At 50.0% G+C, this 19,240-nt stretch overlaps 1 protein-coding gene across 2 annotated transcripts in view; it reads left to right on the top strand.

Moving 5' to 3' along the window:
* Positions 1-19,240, top strand: part of CELSR1 (cadherin EGF LAG seven-pass G-type receptor 1) — a 174,665-nt gene that overhangs the window by 66,102 nt on the left and 89,323 nt on the right. For both annotated transcript variants that reach the window (XM_060188786.1, XM_007522468.3), the window contains exon 2: positions 176-814. In XM_060188786.1, the coding sequence (XP_060044769.1) occupies positions 176-814 (639 nt within the window). The remainder of the gene's footprint in view (positions 1-175; positions 815-19,240) is intronic.

Raw genomic sequence — 19,240 nt, 5'->3', positions numbered from 1 at the left:
AGAAAGAGAGAGAGAAAGCCCATGTAATGGGAGACTTATTTTGGAAAACTGGGCGTGGAGGAATTGTAAAAAGCACTGGGAAGTTGAGAGCAAGGTGATGACCACGGGGAACAGGGATGACGCCCTGGGACCGGGCCTGACCACCGAGTGACCTGTCCCTCCCTTGTGTCCGCAGATGGCATTCACAGCGTGGCGGCCCTCTGCACCTTGCGGGTGACCATCATCACAGACGACATGCTGACCAACAGTATCACCGTCCGCCTGGAGAACATGTCCCAGGAGAAGTTCCTGTCGCCGCTGCTGTCCCTCTTCATGGAGGGGGTGGCCACGGTGCTGTCCACCACCAAAGACGATGTCTTCGTCTTCAACATCCAGAACGACACAGACGTCAGCGCCAACATCCTGAACGTGACCTTCTCCGCGCTGCTCCCGGGTGGCGTCCGGGACAAGTTCTTCCCCTCGGAAGACCTGCAGGAGCAGATCTACCTGAACCGGACGCTGCTGACCGCCGTGTCCACCCAGCGTGTGCTGCCCTTCGACGACAACATCTGCCTGCGGGAGCCGTGCGAGAACTACATGAAGTGCGTGTCGGTGCTCAAGTTCGACAGCTCGGCGCCCTTCATCAGCTCCACCACGGTGCTCTTCAGGCCCATCCACCCCATCAACGGCCTGCGCTGCCGCTGCCCGCCCGGTTTCACGGGTGACTACTGCGAGACCGAGATCGACCTGTGCTACTCCAGCCCCTGCGGGGCCAACGGCCGGTGCCGCAGCCGAGAGGGCGGCTACTCTTGCGAGTGTCTGGAGGACTTCACCGGTGGGTGTCGCTCCCCTGGGCCCTGGGGTGTGTGGGGAGTGTCTTTGGAATGGCTGGTTGTCTTAAATGCCAGGAGGGTTATCGCTAGGGCTCGGTGGTGGCGCTGCAGACCTACCGCTCCTGGAGGCTGTGCTTTCCTTTCCTTTTTTTTTTTTTCTTGCTGTTTTTTTGTTTGATAGGACAGAGATCAATTGAAAGGGGAGGGGGAGAGAGAGAGAGAAAGAGAGAGAGATACCTGCAGACACACTTCAACACTTGCGAAGCATACCCCCTGCAGGTGGAGAGCTGGGGGTGGGGGAGGCTTGAACCTGGGTCCTTGTGCATAATGATGTGTGTGTTTAACCTGGTGTGCCACTGCCTGGCCCCCTTTTGGAAGGGCTTGTGAGGGTCCCTGGGTTGCTTAATGGTGTGTGTGTGGGGGGGGGTGTCACTTCTACTTGACACGGGGCTCCCCATTCTCATGTTGGGTGCTGGAGGGTCTTTTTTCTTGATTTAATAGCGATTGACAAGATTGTAGGATAAGAGGGGTACAATTCCATATAGTTCCCACCATCAGAGTTCTATATTCCATCCCCTCCATTGGAAGGTTCCCTATTCTTTATCCATTTGGGAGTATAGACCCAGGATCATTATGGGGTGGAGAAAGTGGTCATATCTATGTGAGAATATGAGAATCCCAGGAGCCATTATTAAAGTGTGCTGGTGTCTTGCTTTTGTCCAGCTTTTGTTTATCTGACATGGTTCGACTAGAATGATTGAGGGAAGTGAAATAGGAAGTAGGTGAGGAGGGTGTCTAGGTCTAAGGAGAAACTATATATATATAATTTATTTTTTTCCTCCAGGGTTATTGCTGGGGCACAGTGCCTATACTATGAATCCACTGCTCCTGGAGGCTTTTTCTCCCCTTTTGTTGCCCTTCTTGTTTATCTTTTGTTGTTGTTGTTGTTATTATTGTCATTGCTGTTGTTGTTGGATAGGACAGCAAGAAATCGAGGGAGGAGGGGAAGACAGAGAGAGGGAGAGAAAGACAGACACCTGCAGACCTGCTTCACCGCCTGTGAAGAGACTCCCCTGCAGGTGGGGAGCCGGGGGGCTGGAACCGGGATCCTTGCACTGGTCCTTGCGCTTGGCACCATGTGCGCTTAACCTGTTGTGCTACACCCCGACCCCCTGGAGAAACTATTTGATAAGTACTTATGTTGCCTTTTTTAGGTCTTTCGACTTGTTTGCTGCACTTTCTGAGTCACGTTAAGGTCTATATTTCCCCCTAACTTACGGATACATATGCACATGTGCCTATCTCATGGGCCCTGGTCTGTATCTAGGTTCTGTGTCTTTGTTAGGAAGTGCGCCACCCAAAATGGAACTAAGGAGTCCTGTGAGCTAGGAAAGGTCTCCCCAGAGAAATGGAGCTGGAGGGTTGATGTCCCATGCCTGGCATCTCTGGACAAAATCCGATGTGATACATGTTGAGGTGGTACTGGTTGCACTGGTCTTTTCTTTTAAATTTTTTCCCCTATTTTATTGAGAGGTTAGTGGTTTGCAGCACAGTTGTCTACCTATGGGCACTATTTTCTATTTCTGAATCATAGGCATCTGCAAAAAAGTCTCACCTCCAACTTAGGACCCTGACCTCTTCCTCTAAGCCCCCCTCCCTTCCCAGAGTCCTTTGCTTTGGTGCAGTACACCTGGCTGGGGATAGGGGGCACGTTCTAATGGTCCTGTCAGTCCATGTTCCACCATTTGGATGTGAAAATTGTTGAGGGTCAGACATGGGTCCCAGGTGTTGGTTCCTGAACCCCCAGTCATTCCCAGTCCCCATGTTTTTGTTTGTTTGCTTGTTTTTTGCTTTGTTTTCCCCCCAGTGTTGCACTCAGTCCGTGAAAGTGGTTGAGGGACAGACCGGGGCCCCGGGTGTTGGCTTCTGAACCCCAGACATGATTTCAGAAGTGGCACCCCATTTTAGCCCAAGGACTTGAGGCTATACAGCCACAGTGCTGGGCTGTCACACCATTCATGAGAATTGTGGGAGAAGATTGCAGGGGGAGGCCTCCAAGGGCAGTCCCAGGGCGTGAGGCAACATGTGCCCCTTTCAAGTGGCTTCACGTGTCAAACATTTTATTCCAGATTTCACATTTCATTGGCTATTATAAAATAACATAACCGGGGTAGGGATCGTGAGCCGTTAATCATTTGGGTCTGGAAAGACGGGATTCATTTTTTTTTTTCATGGCTCATTAGGGCTGTAAAGATTACTCATCTTCTCTGACTTGAAGGCACACTTGCCGTAACATCCTGAACAATCAGAGATGAGTTGCTCCCAGTGCAACTGTGGCAGTTTTCAAAAAGGGGGCTGAATGGTAGCGCACCCAGTAGAGTACACATGTCTCCACTATGCACAAGGACCTAGGTTGAAGCCCCCGGTTGTCACCTTCAGGGGGGGCTTTATGAGTGGTGGAACAGGGATTGGTGGAGCCAAGTAGGCACCAAGCCCAGTGATAATGCTAGGCACACACACGCATACACTCACGCACACATGCACACACGCACGCACACCAGGCCAGAATTTCATAAGAACATTTGCCTTTGCTTTGGCTCTCCATTTCCTGTTCCGTGAATTGATGCTCCACTTGAAAACAATTTGGTAGCACAAGGACCGGCATAAGGATCCCGGTTCGAGCCCCGGCTCCCCACCTGCAGGGGAGTCGCTTCACAGGTGGTGAAGCAGGTCTGCAGATGTCTATCTTTCTCTCCTCCTCTCTGTCTTCCCCTCCTCTCTCCATTTCTCTCTGTCCTATCCAACAACGACGACAACAATAATTACAACAATAAAACAACAAGAGCAAAAAAGGGAATAAATAAATAAAATAAATATTTTTTTTAAAAAAAAGAAAACAATTTGGTGATAGCTCTGCTATGAGCAGTCTCTCTGGAGGTGGGGGCTGGGGAGGGGAGGATCCTCTCTGAGGATTAGGAGGGACTTGATTCACACCGGAGGTGGCTTTAAGAGTCTTCCAGGGACTGTGTCCTTGCCCATTGTTCACATAAACGCTTGAGAAATCGTCACCTGCTGCTGCCAGCCATGGCTGCATTCACGGAGCTTAGGATGGAGCTGATGGCATTAGCAGGTATTTATGAGGAAGGAAGAGAGGAAGCTGAGTAGGGCTGCAGAGAGGGGAAGCGGCTGTGCAGAGTGCTTTGCTCAGGAGAGGAGGAAGAGCCTGCGGAGAGAGGGCATTTGGCAGCGGTGGCGTGGGTACGTGCCGGTCTGCAGACTGTCAGCGCCAGCCTGGTGGTTACGCAGTGGCAGCCGGGGTGGTCAGGCCAGAAGGGCACTTAGTTGCCTGCCGCCTTCTTCCTTCCCCCTCTTCGTGGCTGCCTGCCTGATGAGGAGACCCAGAACTGTGCACCCAAGTTTTAGTGCAACTGTGCTCTGTGAAGTGTTGTCCTGTGGGTAGTGGGGCCCCTCGCTCCCCATTCCTACTTTGCAGGGTGAACTGGCATCTTAGTCACCTCTGAAGCACCAGGTGTGCCCATGGCTGGTACAGAGTGTCTCTCTGCATGGGAAGGTGGGCCCCTGTTCCCACTCCATCCATGTGGCTTTGCATGAGGGCGTGCTTTCCTGTGACTCCTGCTTCTGCTGGTGTCAGTATCGTGTGAGTCATTCACTGCACAGGAACCACTGAACCACCGGGTGCCCTCCATGTGCCTGGACCCAGCACACAGCTACCTGCCCCCTCCAGTTGGGTGGGCAATGCCAAGGTGGTCCATTCCATCAGCCCCTTCACTGATGAGACACAAGGCAACAGGAACTAGATTGGGGTTGGGGGAGAGAGCTCCTCATGCACCACCGGTGCTCTGGTAGCTTTTTAAAAATTATTATTATTTATTTCTAAAAAGGAAACACTGACAGAATCATAGGATGAGAGGGGGTACAACTCCACACAATTCCCACCACCAGCTCTTCATGTCCCATCCCCTCCCCTGATAGCTTTCCTATTCTTTATCCCTCTGGGAGTATGGACCCAGGGTCATTGTGGGTTGCAGAAGGTGGAAGGTCTGGCTTCTGTAATTGCTTCCCCGCTGAACATGAGCATTGACAGGTTGATCCATACTCCCAGCCTGTCTCTCTCCTTCCCTATTGGGGTGGGGTTCTGGGGAATCGGAGCTCCAGGACACATTGTTGGGGTCGTCTGTCCAGGGAAGTCTGGTCGGCATCATGCTAGCATCTGGAACCTGGTGGCTGAAAACAGAGTTAACATATAAAGCCAAGCAAGTTGTTGACTAATCATGAACCTAAAGGCTGGAGTAGTGCAGATGAAGAGTTGGGGGGGGGGTGTCTCTGTCCTGTAAATAGCGAGTAGGCATATTTTAGTTCTATTCCAAAGGGCCTGTGGTTATACTAGATGAACCAGAAGTCCAGGGTGAATCCAGCCCAGTCTAGGAGTTCAACTTTGCCTGTGGGCCAGCTGGCAGTAACCTGGGGTTTGAGAGGTCCAGGATGTGAGCTTTGGGGCCCAGCCACATGGAGGCAGGAGTACTCGAAGGAGTACTGAGGACCTGAGACCTTCTCCAGAGTGGAGCCAGGCCTTTGGGAGGGGAAATGACTTCCAGAGTCCTAACATTTTATTTTCATCACTGGAGCCATTGCTAGAAATTAATGAGCAGGGAACAGCCGAGAGGGTGTCATCGCCAGAAGCCCTGCTGGATCATGTAGGTGAACATGAGACTAATTGGAATGCCTCTGACCACTAACACGAATGTCTATTAGCTGGAGATAAGACTGATTCTGACTGATGACTCATCTGGGCCGTTCTTCCTCGATTTCTTCCTCTTTTTACCTTTGAAGCGCTCCTTCTCTTCTTGGGGTAATTGGGCTCATTTATTGGTGGTGAAAGCACTGCTGTCATCATTGGCATTTTATTACTTGCTGTTTGGTAAGCCGAGCTCAGGCCTTATGCTTGACAGGCCAGACTTGGCCTCCGGCGGCAGAAAGACCCCGGCTTCCTGTCTTTTGGACAGGAGCCGGATGAAGGGAGGCACCAGTTAATTTCAGGAAGAGCTCGATGAACTTGACACTAGCAAGAATACTCCTGGCAGTGCTCCTGCGCTGCTTTAAGTTCACTCTCGTCTTGGAGAAGCTCTGTGGCCCCAAGGGATACGAGTCCCTGGCTAGTGCAGGGTAGGGACTGTGCATTGAGTGGTTTGGGTCAGCAATGAATAAGTCACCTCTAAAAGAACAGAAAAGGGACTGAAAGACGGAGCACAGTGGTGTAGCAGAGCTGTGTGCATGCCCAGTATCTTTCTCAGTTCAGCAGGCGTTTCTGAGCCCCTGTGATAGACACTTGTGCTCTTGGCCTCCTGTTTCCTGGCCTCCACACATGCTGTGCCTCCATGGTGTGCCTCCTTTTGAAGCCACCTCTGCAGGTGCTGCTGGTCTAGGAGGATGCCCGACTTCCTCAGTGGTGTCTCCTCATGTGTTGATTCTTCTGCTCTCACACTGAGAACAGCAGCGACCTGCAGTTAACGCCACGCACTGTGCTGGGTGCTTTGCTAGACGAGTCTGCACATGTGATCTCGCTAGTCCTCACAGCACCTCTAAGGTCCTGTTTTCTAGGTGGAAAGCCTGAGGTTACAGAACATTCATGTGTCGAGTACAGCAGTTGGGGCTCTGGATGGTTGTTTGGTGCGGGGGAGGGGACATCTGACCATAGCCAGTGTCTCAGTGGGAGTGGGTACTGATGGCAGACTGGCAGACTCAGTCAGGGGTGCTGCTCCGTTACCTGTGGTGGACAGACAGTGGGGCTGCCCAGTGTGACTGGTAGGAGCCTTCTGTGATGCTGGCGGTGGGCCTCATGCCAGCTCCCTGGGGTGGACATCTCTGTTGTCCTATCTGAGACCCTGCCTGTCTCCTTTTGAGCACCCCAGAGCCAGATCAGTTCATGTAGTGTATTTTCAAAGCCAGAGAGACTTCTGGTGTAAAAACTGAATCATCTTCTCTACGTATGGGGAAAAACAATATAAATCACTTGTGACACTTGTGTGATCCTTTTGTAAAAAGTGTGTCCTATTGCAACTTAGAGTTTGATCTCATGACCACAGGGCTGGTGTGTCCTCTGTGCCGTAAGCTCCTGGTCGGATTATGCTCCACTTCCAAGTAGTCCTCATCAAGTTGCCATTAGTCCTTACACCAAAAGAGTTAATTATCATTCAGAATGAAACCCATTACCCAACCTGTAATTAAAATCTCAAATAGGGCAGAAACAGAATCCTTTCTTAGGAAAATACTCTTTTTCAGATAATCAGGATCACTTCAGGTTTTCCTCACATTAGCACCTCTTCGATCTTTGATGTCAGGCTCTTTCTGCAGACTGTAGGCTGTGGCTGGCACCCCGCATTTCCCTGGTGTTTGATGGCAGGGTTGGGACTTTCTTGCACTGGGGTGTGGCTTGGCTTTCCATTGGGATGGGAAGGTGTCAAGAGAGTGTGAAGGGGGGCGGTGCGCGTAGCCTGCGGTCTTTGTTCCTTTGTTCTCCGCGAAATCCTTTCTCCAAAACTGCGGCTTAATCCCCCCCCTTTCCTTTCTTTTTATTTAATAGGTCAGAAAGAAATTGAGAGGGAGGGGGGAGGGAGACAGAGAAGAAGAAAGAGACGCCTATGGCCCTTCTTCACCACTCATGAAGCTTCCTCCATGTGGGGACCAGGGGCTTGAACCCAGGTCCTTGCACATGTACTGTGGTAATTGTCATCATCAGGTTCCACAATTTTTTTTTTTTTCCTCCAGGGTTATCGCTGGGGCTTGGTGCCTTCACTACAAATCCACTGCTCCTGGTGGCCATCTTTTTTCTATTGTTGTTGCTATTGTTGTTGTTGGATAGGACAGAGAGAAATTGAGAGAGGAGAGAACGACAGAGAGGAGGAGAGGAAGATAGACACCTGCAGACCTGCTTCACCACTTGCGAAGTGCAGATGGGGAGCCAGGGTCTTTGAGCTGGGACCCTTTTGAAGAGCCTTGTGCTTCGCACTATGTGCGTTTAAGCTGGTGTGCTACTGCCTGGCTCCCCCTCCCCCAATTTTTTTAAATATATATATTTTAATGTGATTTTTTGAGGGAATCGTGTTTTACAAGACTATACATGTTACAAATGGAAACTTCTATGCCATTTCAGTTCATGATGACACACCACATTCACCATCAACGTACTACCAACGTCTGCAGTCCTTTGGACTCCCTCTGCCTTTGCAGCCCAGTTCGCCCTCACGTCTGCCTTGGGAACTTCCGTTTTGCAGCCTCAGTCCATACGTTTGATTTCGTTGGATTTTGCCTGTTTTCCTTGCTTTAAAAAAATTATTTATTTATATACACCCCTATGGCTGAGGTTATCCTATACTTTCTTTTTTGTAAAAGTTACAATGTTTCCTGTAAGGTTGATTTAGTGGTAATGAATTCCTTTAGGTGTTGTTTGCCTGAAAAGCTTTTCATGATTTCTTCAAACCTGATTGATAGCCTAGCAGAATAGAGGAGCTATTTATTTAAATTGCCACCAGGGTTATCACTCGAGCTCAGTGCCTGCATAATGAATCTACCACTCCCAGTGGCTTTTTTTTTTGTATTACAGAGATAAATCGAGGGGGGGGAGAAATAGAATGAAAGAGACACCTACAGGCCTGCTTCACAACTTGTGAAGCCTCCCCCCTGCAGGTGGGGAGTAGGGACATGAACTCTCGTCCTCACATTTGGTAATGTGTGTGCTTAACTAGGTATAACACCACTGTCCCCAGGATAGAGTATTCTTAAGGGTGGATATCTTTCTCATTCAACATTTTGAATAAATTCTGCTTATACTTTTTTCTAGTTTTACTAGTGACTTAATATTGATTTACAAAACTATGAGATGACAGGTATCATTCCGCACCATTCCCACCACTAGAGTTGTCTGTCCTCATTGGAAACTGCAGTAGTTTTCCCAAGATATAGGTTGACTATTATTTCAATAACTATCTATATTTATACAATTTTGGTCATTCACACCTATTACTACTTCTGAATGTCCTTTCTTTTTTCCTGTTCCCTCTCCAGGTCTTGATGGAGTTGGAGTTCAGAGCCCTCTGGTCATCTTCCCTTAACATTTATTCCCCTCTAGGAATATGAACCAAAATTCTTTATGGGGTGCAGAAGGTGGGAGTTCTGGTTTCTGTAATTGTTTCTCTGCTGGATGTGGGTGTTGACAAGTTAACTTATACCCCCAGCCTGTTTCTGTCTATCCTTAGTGGGGTAGGACTCTGAGAAGTGATGCTCCCGGATGGCCTGTTTATTCTTACTAGCCCCAAAGCTCCTCATGCACCTGCTCTGTCTCTGGGTCCAATTTCTTTCTTGTCAGGGTCACCAGATTCCTGTTCACATGCCCACATGTGCAGGAACCACACTGTGATTTCTGGGACCACATTCACAGGTATTCCTGGTTGGTTTGTGGGTACCCAGTTTCAGGGCTCCTGACTCACTCCTGCCAGCCTGTTTGTGGAGGATTCGCTGAGGCTGGGCTTCTGTGGTTGGTTTTCCTCTTAGAGAATGAAACAGGAGAGCAAGAAAACTCCCCTACATGCCCCCCAACCCTAACCCCAGCCTGCTTTCAGGTAGGTGGGTGAGCTGGGCACAGGGTGAGGGTCAGCATCAGCTCGGTGGAGTGACCAGAAGTCAGACCTGGAAGCAGTTTACCACGTGACCCAGCATCAGCCAGGGCTCCTGGGCTCCTGGGCTCCTGGGCTCCTGGACTGGCCTTGCTGGGCTGTTTGCTGTGTGCGCCCTTGGAGAGCAGCTGCCTTTGCAGGAAGTCGTGGAGCACAGGCCCTGCCAGGGCAAGGCTGGGCTTGTCTTTCCCCCCATTCTAGAGCTCGCAGCCACTGTTACAGTGCCACAAGCGAGTGACTCAGGACGGCCAGGCCTATTCCTACAGTCTCTCCTGCACATCCTTCTCCCCTGACATCCAAGGTCCAGCTCCACTGCTGATTCCATGGCCACCTTTCTCTCTCTCTCTATCTCTTGATTTTTTAAAAAAAAAGTATTAGTGATTTAATACTGATTTACAAAATTACATGTCAACAGGATCTAATCCACTCCATTCCCACCCCAGGGTTCTGGATCTTCAGTCGCCCCACTGCAGGCCACCTCACGGGCCAGCCATCATCTCTACAATGGTCTGTCTACATCTACACACAATCGCCCCCTTCTACTTCCTGATCCAACCCTCTCTTCTCCTCCAAGACACTCATGATAACATTACTACCTCCATATGTCCCTCTCCTCTTCCTCCTCACTCTCTGGGTGCTGATGGAGCTGGAGTTAAGAGACCTTTTATCTTCTTCTTCCTATCACTTCTCCCTCTGCTGGGAGTATGGATCAAGGTTGTTTTTGGGGAGCAGAAGGTAGGAGGTCTGGCTTCTGTAATTGCTTCTCCGCTGGACGTGTGCATTGGCAGGTCGATTCACACCCCCAGCCTGTCTCTGTCCTTCCCCAGTGGGCCAGAGCTCTGGAGATGTGAAGTTCCAGGACACACTGGTGAGGTCATCTGCATGGTTACCTTTCTGACCCTTGTTCTTCCTCCCCATAGAATAGACCTCGAACATTTCCCCAGGCCTCCCGTGATCCCAGGCCCCTGCTTCCCTAATTACAGCCACCCTGGGAAGCTCCTGCTACAGTGTGAGGTCACATTCTCAGGCTCTGGGGTCCATCCCTGGGGACTCCATGTTCTGACCACACCCCTGTTCCCCACCAATGCTTGACAGTGGAGTGGCACCCAACACATATTGCCGAAGGGACAAGTGAGCAAGGCTTTTGCTGTCAGTCTGCAGGTAGTGGATGTTCCTCTGGAGGCTCAGATAGAGGGACATCAGGAGTCTAGCGGTAGTGCAGTGGGTTAAGCGCACATGGTGCAAAGTGCAAGAACCAGCCTGAGGATCCCCGTTCGAGCCCCCGGCTCCCCACCTGCAGGGGAATTGCTTCACAGGCTCTGAAGCAGGTCTGCTGGCATATCTTTCTCTCCCCCCTCTGTCTTCTTCTCCTCCCTTGATTTCTCTCTGTCCTATCCAACAACGACAACATTAGTAACAACAGTAATAACCACAATAATAACTGCAACAACAATAAAACAACAAGGGCAACAAAAGAGAAAATAAATAATGAAAGAAAATGTAGCGGGGTCGGGCGGTAGCACAACAGGTTAAGCGCACATGGTGCGAAGCGCAAGAACCTGCATAAGGATCCTGGTTTGAACCCCCTGGCTCCCCATCTGCAGGGGGGTCACTTCATGAGTGGTGAAGCAGGTCTGCAGGTGTCTGTCTTTCTCTCCCCCTTTCTGTCTTCCCCTCCTCCCTTTTTCTCTGTCCTATCTAATAACAACGACACCAGTAACAACAACAATAATAACCACAACAACTTTGAGCCTTGGCTCCCCACCTGCAGGGGAGTCGCTTCACAGGCAGTGAAGCAGGTCTGCAGGTGTCTGTCTTTCTCTCCCCCTCTGTGTCTTCCCCTCCTCTCTCCACTTATCTCTGTCCTATCCAACAATGATGACATCAACAACAACAATAATAATTACAACAATAAAACAACAAGGGCAACAAAAGGGAATTAACAGATAAATATTAATTTTTAAAAAATAACCACAACTATAAATAAAAAGGCAGCAAAAGGGGAAAAATAGCCTCCAGGAGCAGTGGATTTGTACTGTAGGCACCGAGCCCCAGCAATAACCCTGGAGGCAGAAGAAAAGAAAATGTTACTGTAACTTGAGTTTGACATGCAAGATTTAGATTTAAAAAGAAAGAAAGAAAGGAAGAAAGAAAGAAAGAAAGAAAGAAAGAAAGAGGGACATGAGAAACTTTCCAGGATCCATAGTGAGCACCCCCTCCTTAACCTGAGGGTAGTGACTACAGTATGGCCCCCAGGAGGGATCTGATGAGTGTGGGCACCTGGGTTGGGGGGAGTTACTGTTGAGGAGGATGGGTTTGCCATTCCACCCTCAGGCTGTCAATAAGAACTCTGCGCTCTCTCTGGACCACCGTCTGTCCTTCCTTCCGGCACTACTCGGGAAGGGGATTTGCGCCACCGATTGGCTGATGATTGAGGTCCACATTCCAGTGGAGTTTGGACATGTCGCTGTTGAGAACTGGCACAGTTTCCCTGCTGATAAGAGGGGGGACACGCCTCTTCGAAGCCTTACTGAATGTGGCTGCCAGGATTGTGCTCTCTCCCTGGTCTCAGCTGGACCCTCACCCAGCCCCCAGTCTCATCCCCAGCAGGTGCTGTGGTCGGCTGACTCTTGCCCAGACCACTCCTCCTTCACAGTAGTCCAGGCCCCTCTGGTTGTGTCAGATCCTCTCCCGCTCCCCCTGTGCCCGCTGGTTCTGGCAAAGACCACTTGTCTTCTTGTGCCCAAGGCTCTTGTGTTCATTTAGTGCTCTGGCTACTACTAGCTGGACACCACTAGGCCTAGGAGACATCAGGGCCTTTTCTCTGGGGAGCAGCCCCCCCCAAAAAAAAAAGACTTTTGCCCTGTTTGTCTAGTTCCCTTGGTGAGTGGAGGGGTTTTTGCTATTTTTTTCTTTCTATAGATTTTTTAAAAAATAATATTTACTTATTGGATAGAGACAGCCAGAAATAGAGAGGGGAGGGGAGATAGAGAAAGAGAAAAACAGAGAGACACCTGTATCCCTGCTTCATCACTCACAAAGCTCCCCCCACAGGTGGAAACTGGGGCTTGAACTTGGGTCCTTGCACATTGTAATGTGCACTCAGCCAGGTGTGTCACCACCCAACCCTGCTGCTATTTCTTCTCTTTTCTCTGCATTTTTTTTCCCCTTTTTTGCCTCCACATATCGCTGGGGTTCGGTGCCTGCAGTACAAATCTACTCCTCCTGGTGGCCATCTTTTTTCCATTGTTGGTGTTGTTATTGTTAATTGTTGTCTTTGCTGCTGTTGGATAGGACAGGGAGAAATGGAGAGAGGAGGGGAAGACATAGGGGAGGAGAGAAAGATAGACACTTGCAGACCTGCTTCACTGCTTGTGAGGCTAACCCCTGCAGGTGGGGAGCCGGGAACTGGAACTAGGATCCTTGCACCGGTCTTTGAGCTTTGCACTATGTGCGCTTAACCTGGTGTACCACCGCCCGATCCCCTGTTGCTATATCTTATGGCTCTAACAGGTGACTATAAACCAAGGAGACTCAACACTGTAGTAACTCCTTTCTCACAGATCTGGGGGCCACGTACCCCCAACAGTGGTGTGGAGAGAGGTGGCCCTGCTCTTTGGAAGGCATCTGAGTGGTGGTGGTTGTGGGAGGTCCTTCCTGGACACTTCTTTTTTTTTTTTTTTGTTAATTAGTACATTTCTTTATTTCTTTTTTTTTTTTTATTTAAGAAAGGATTAATTAACAAAACCATAGGGTAGGAGGGGTACAACTCCACACAATTCCCACCGCCCAATCTCCATATCCCACCCCCTCCCCCGATAGCTTTCCCATTCTCTATCCCTCTGGGAGCATGGACCCAGGGTCATTGAGGGTTGCAGAAGGTAGAAGGTCTGGCTTCTGTAATTGCTTCCTCGCTGAACATGGGCATTCCTGGACACTTCTGCTCTGGGGATCCCAGGTGCCCTTGGCTTGTACCTCCATCCTGACCTCTACCTCTGACCTCACGTGGGCCACCCCATCTGGTCTCCATTTAAGGACATCTGTAATTGCAGGGTCCCCCATCCCTCAAGTCTGAGGTGCTAAGAATGATTCCTTTTGGGAGTCGGGCGGTAGCGCAGCGGGTTAAGCGCAGGTGACACAAAGCACAAGGACCAGCGTAAAGATCCTGGTTCAAGCCCCCAGCTCCCCACCTTCAGGGGAGTCGCTTCACAAGTGATGAAGCAGGTCTGCAGGTGTCTTATCTTTCTCTTCCCCTCTCTGTCTTCCCCTCCTCTCTCCACTTCTTTCTGTCCCATCCAACAACAACGACATCAATAACAACAATAAAACAACAAGGGCAACAAAAGGGAATGAATAAATAAATAAAATTTAAAAAATAATGATTCCTTTTGTTTGTTGTGTAGGAAAATGTTCATGGGACTCAGAAATTAGTGCATAGGTATATTTAAAATATATGCAATTTTATTCATGAGTGTGGGAATGAAGGAGAAAAAAACAGAATATTACTCTGACACATGAGGTGCTTGGCATTGAACTTGAGACCTCATGCTTTAAAGACCAGAGCTCTAGCACCCTGCCACCTCCCATGCTGCTTATAAGTTAATGTTTTTAACCTATAAGCCATTCAGTCTATCTCAGCATGTCCTCTTCTTTCTGGTTCCCCTCCACCATAGTGAGTTTGAGGCATCCACAGGTGTGATGGGGGCTAGGATTGGGTGGGCCAAGTGCCTGCTGGAACCTTCTCTTGGAGCCCCGGGGTTTAAAGTGCACCCTGACTGGGCTGGCTGGGCCTACCCCCTCCAGTGTGGGGCAACTCCCATCAGAAAAGCTGGCGTTTTTTTCCCTTTGCTGGAATGTAATTTTTATTTCTATTTTTTAAAAAGGGCGTGTCTGGGCTTCTGGGGATTTGCTTCAAAGGCTGTGATGAAGTCATCCTGGAGAAACTTGGCCTTGGGCTCCCCCACCTGTGAGAGAGAGAGTGAGACAGAGTGTTGGGAGTGTCAGGGGCAGGTATAGGGGGTGTCTAGGCTCTGGTCTCCACAGGAGAATGTCATGCAAAGGAGAAACTTCATGAGCCCTGAGTGGTACTCTAGCATCTTTTTTTTTTTTTTCCTCCAGGGTTATTGCTGGGCTCGGTGCCTGCACCATGAATCCACCGCTCCTGGAGGCCATTTTTTCCCCCTTTTGTTGCCCTTGTTGTTGTAGCCTCGTTGTGGTTATTATTATTACCATTGTTGATGTTGTTCGTTGTTGGATAGGACAGAGAGAAATGGAGAGAGGAGGGGAAGACAGGGGGAGAGAAAGACAGACACCCGCAGACTTGCTTCACCGCCTGTGAAGCAACTCCCCTGCAGGTGGGGAGTGGGGGACTCGAACCGAGATCCTTACGCTGATCCTTGCGCTTTGCGCCACCGCCCTACCCCCTCTAGCATCTTTTTTCCCCCTCTCTTTCTCTCCTTCCTTCCCTTCTTCTCTCCCTCCCTGCATATATTTCTTCCTATCTGGAAAGAGACCACCAGGACTGGTTGAATTTTGTAGGCACAAAGCCCCTGCAAAACTTGCTGGCAAAAATTAATAAATGGAAGAAGGAAGGAAGGAAGAAAGGAGGGAAGGAGGAAGGGAGGATCGTTTTCCATTTTCCTTGAGAAGGTGCTATCCCCTTCCTCTGTCCAGTCTGTGTGAGGACCAGGTTGAGGCTTGTTTTCAGGTAACTCTGTGCATGTAGGTGGGGACCCCGCTCGGGAACTGCTCTGTGTCTGTGGGTTCCTAATGCTGCCTGCACCGCAGGCTTCCCAGATCCTGCTGTGTTCACTGCCCTCGGAACGTCGAGTTTTTCTGATTCAAAGCCCTTAACTCGCTCTTAGGGCTGGAAGGGAATTGATTCTTTATTTAAAAACATGCACTGTCAAAGCTTTATACCCTTCTCCCTCTTGGGCCTGTCCCTGCCTCTAGTGCTGAGGGTCTCTGCCCAGCTGTTTCCCCTTCTCAGAGCTGGGAGAACCAGTATCCTTTGTATGTATGTATGTATGTATGTATGTATGTATGTGCTATTTTTTTAACCAGTGCACTGCTCAGCTCTGGGTTATGGTGGTGCTGGGGCCTGAACCTGGGACCTTTGGTGCTTCAGTCTTAGAGAATCAGCATCCTTGACCTGCTTCCCTAAGTCCTCCCCGTACTTCCCAGCCTCTGTTTGAATCTTTCCTAGGGCTGAGTGGTCACTACTTGCCTCTCTCCATCTCTAGACATCCTACAAAGCCCATCTCAGAGCCCCCTCCCTCCCTGTGTGCTCTCTCTCTCTCCTTTTATTGACAAGTAATTTTCTTTTGTTGAGGGGAGGCAAGAAACCAAGGCACTTTTCTGCCATTTATGATGTGCTATTAATTTGGTCTCTTTCATTGTGATGTGGTGCCAGACATTGAACCCAGGACCTCATACAAACAAGGCACATGCTGTACAGCTGAGCCACCTCCTTGGCCCCCAAATTCACTTTGAATGAGAATTCCTAGAGACCAAAGGAAGAAATTAAACCTGGTCGTGAGCACATCTGACTTCAAAAAATGGTTTTTTAGGAATCGGATGGTGGTACACCAGTTAAGCACCCATACTGTTAGATGCAAGAACCTGTGTAAGGATCTGGGTTTGAGCCCCCGGTTCCCCACCTGAGAGGAATGTTCAGGAGTGATGAAGCAGGTCTGCAAGTGTCTGTCTTTGTGTCCCCCTTTGTCTCTCCCCTCCTCAATTTCTCTCTGTCCTAGCCAATAAAATAGAAAAATGGCCACTTTTATTTATTTTGCCTCCAGGGTTATTGCTGGGTCTTGGTACGTGCACTATGAATCCACTGCTCCTGGAGGCCATTTTATCCCGTTTCTGTTGCCCTTGTTGTTGCCCTTGTTGTTACCCTTGTTGTTGTTCTTTATTGTTGCTGGGTAGGGCAAAGAGAAATGGAGAGAGGAGGGGAAGACAGAGAGGGGGAGAGAAAGACAGACACCTGCAGACCTGCTTCACCACTTGTGAAGCAACCCCCACTACAGGTGGGGAGCTGGGAATTCCAGCCGGGGTCCTTGCACCAGTCCTTGTGTTTCGCGCCATGTGTGCTTAATCCACTGCGCTACCGCCCGGCCCCCCTAAACTCATTTTTATTTTAACCAGCGCACCACTCAGCTCTGGCTTATGGTGGTGCGGGACATAGAACCTGAGATATTGGAGCCTCAGGCATGAAAATATTTTGCCTAACTATTTTTTTTTATTATTTTTATTTTATTTATTTATTCCCTTTTGTTGCCCTTATTGTTTTATTGTTGTTGTTGGATAGGACAGAGAGAAATGGAGAGAGGAGGGGAAGACAGAGAGGAGGAGAGAAAGACAGACACCTGCAGACCTGCTTCACCGCCTGTGAAGCGACTCCCCTGCAGGTGGGGAGCCGGGGTTCGAACCGGGATCCTTATGCTGATCCTTGTGTTTTGCGCCATCTGTGCTTAACCCGCTGTGCTACAGCCCGACTCCCTTTGCCTAACTATTATGCTATCTTCCCCACCTGTTTCATTTTATTTTATTTATCTATGAGAACATTGACTTTAATTTTTTTTTGTGTGTAAGAGCTGTGTCAGAAAATTGTATTATACCACATCTCTTCTTAGCTCTGTGTTCAGTCACCACTTTGTAGCTTGGATTGGCCTTGAAAAGTATGTGCTTAAGGAAATGAAAGAGTGGGTCATGGTACTGTTAGGACCCCTGAGCTGGAGTATCCTCTGTGGGAAGTATCCGGAGTCTGTACTTTGCAGGAGACTCTGCTGAGCACCCATGGGAATCTGGAATCAGAAAGCTCCCAGACTTGTTCACTTTACTCTGTTCCTCTGAGACAATCCAAGTTCTCACTGCCTTTTGTTTAAAAAAAAAAAGTCATTTCAGTGCAGAATTAATTCTTCCTTTATTATGTCACATTTTCCCCACACTGTTTGAATCAAATATGTGAGTTATTTGGGTTTCTCTAAGTTCATACAAACAGCAGTTGTTGGCTGGGAGCTGGGAGATCCTGGTCTGTCATGATTCCATGTCACAGGCATCCACCAAGTGCCGGTCGTGTGGCTCTGGCCGTCTTGGGCACAGGAGGCATTCATGACTGTGTGACCCACTCATCTGGACAGGCTGCCCCTGTCCCCAAGATTGGGGACATAGAGGCTGAGGACAGGTGCCCAGCCCTTGCCTCCGAGTCTGGGTTGGGACAGGCCCATCAGAGTCTTGTACATATCAAGCCCCGGCCGGGCAGGTGGGTGAAGACACAGGTCGCGTGAGAGACTGGGCAGCACCCAGGAGCAGGGCTGCCAGGCCTGAGAAAGATGGGCTCTGTGGGCATCTCACTATGGACGGCGGTGAACACTCGCAGAATGTGTAAGGCACCACCGATGGGAGCCCCAGAATGCGCCAGTGGCTCTGCAGGAGGAGGGGGATTGAATGCAGGGCTCAGGCGCCTGACCTGTGAGGCCCACTTGTGGCTGTGAGGGGAGATGGCCCCGTTTCTAGCAACCCTCCACCCTCTTTGCTGGGGCTGCCTGCATAACTAGATGTCCCTGTGGCCACTGAAAGCCACACCTGGAAGCAGGAGCCTCAGGCTGCAGAACCACATTCAGAGCTTCTGGGGGGAAGGACGAGCCCCCCATGGGTATTCTTTCCCTGGGCTAAGCGACAATGGGGGAGTCACAGCCTCAAGTCGGAGAGGAAAGCAGAGCTGGAAGGACTCTGGCCTGCAGTATGGTGGGGCGGGTGGCAGGTGGGGGAATTAGCCTTCCTCTGGTTGGATATGGGACCCTGGACCCAAAGCCTGGGGGTACAGGATTCTGGAACCTCACCCACTATTTGCCCTCATGGTGTGGGGAGTGTACCCCACCTTCCTCCTCATGGCAGCTGGGTTCTTCCAGAACTGCGCTGTGTTTGGCCTCCGGTGGGCTGGGCTCAGATTCGAAGAGCAAACATTCCCAAATGTGACGTGTGTTTAGAAGCGAGCTCAGAGTCAGAAGTGCCTGGCGAGGGGCAGACACTCCTTAGGCCGAGCACTTACAGTCATGCCTGGAATGTAAGAGGGCCGTGGGCTGGCCACCTGGAGCAGAGCCCTGGAGCTTGGATTCGCGAGTGTGTGTGGCACGTGTGTGCTAGCACATGTATGTGTGTGACTGAGGGGCGTGTCTGGGTGGGTGAATCCCAGTGATTGGGAATTTGTGCCCCAAGGGCCTGATTTCATAAACAGGTGGATGGTTGCGTGTGTGTGCATGTGCATACATGTGTATATCTACAAATGTGAGATTGAACACATGTGAGGTTATGAGTGTGTGTTCTTGTGCACATGTGAGATCAGAACCAGAGTCTGGAGAAGGCAGGGCACCAAGGGAGTTGGACTCAGTCCTGGAATCACTGGCCTGGTGACCCCTGCGAGGCTGTGACAGATTCTTACATGGTCAGTGATTTCACTTTCCCCTCCACTTCCGGTGGTTCTCAGACCTGGGGTCCCCTGTGCTGAGCTGATCGTGCACCCTACGGCCACAGGTCTTGAGGGGAAGGGGGAAGAAACCCAGATCTTGCTGGAGCACCCATGGCTTGTAATGCTAATTGAGGGTCCCTTTGACCCCTTCCTCAAAGACAGGCTCATTTGAAGCATTCTCTTGGATGGCTGAAAAGCTCTCTGGAATCCTCCAGTTTCAGGTCAGTCCCCCCGGAGAAAGAGCTCTGAGACCTCAGATCTGCCTT

Source organism: Erinaceus europaeus, chromosome 4 (genome assembly GCF_950295315.1).
Source record: "Erinaceus europaeus chromosome 4, mEriEur2.1, whole genome shotgun sequence".
Classification (NCBI taxonomy): Eukaryota; Metazoa; Chordata; class Mammalia; order Eulipotyphla; family Erinaceidae; genus Erinaceus; species Erinaceus europaeus.
The sequence above is the reverse complement of the archived record's forward strand: the minus strand, read 5'-3'. Positions and strand labels throughout refer to the sequence as shown.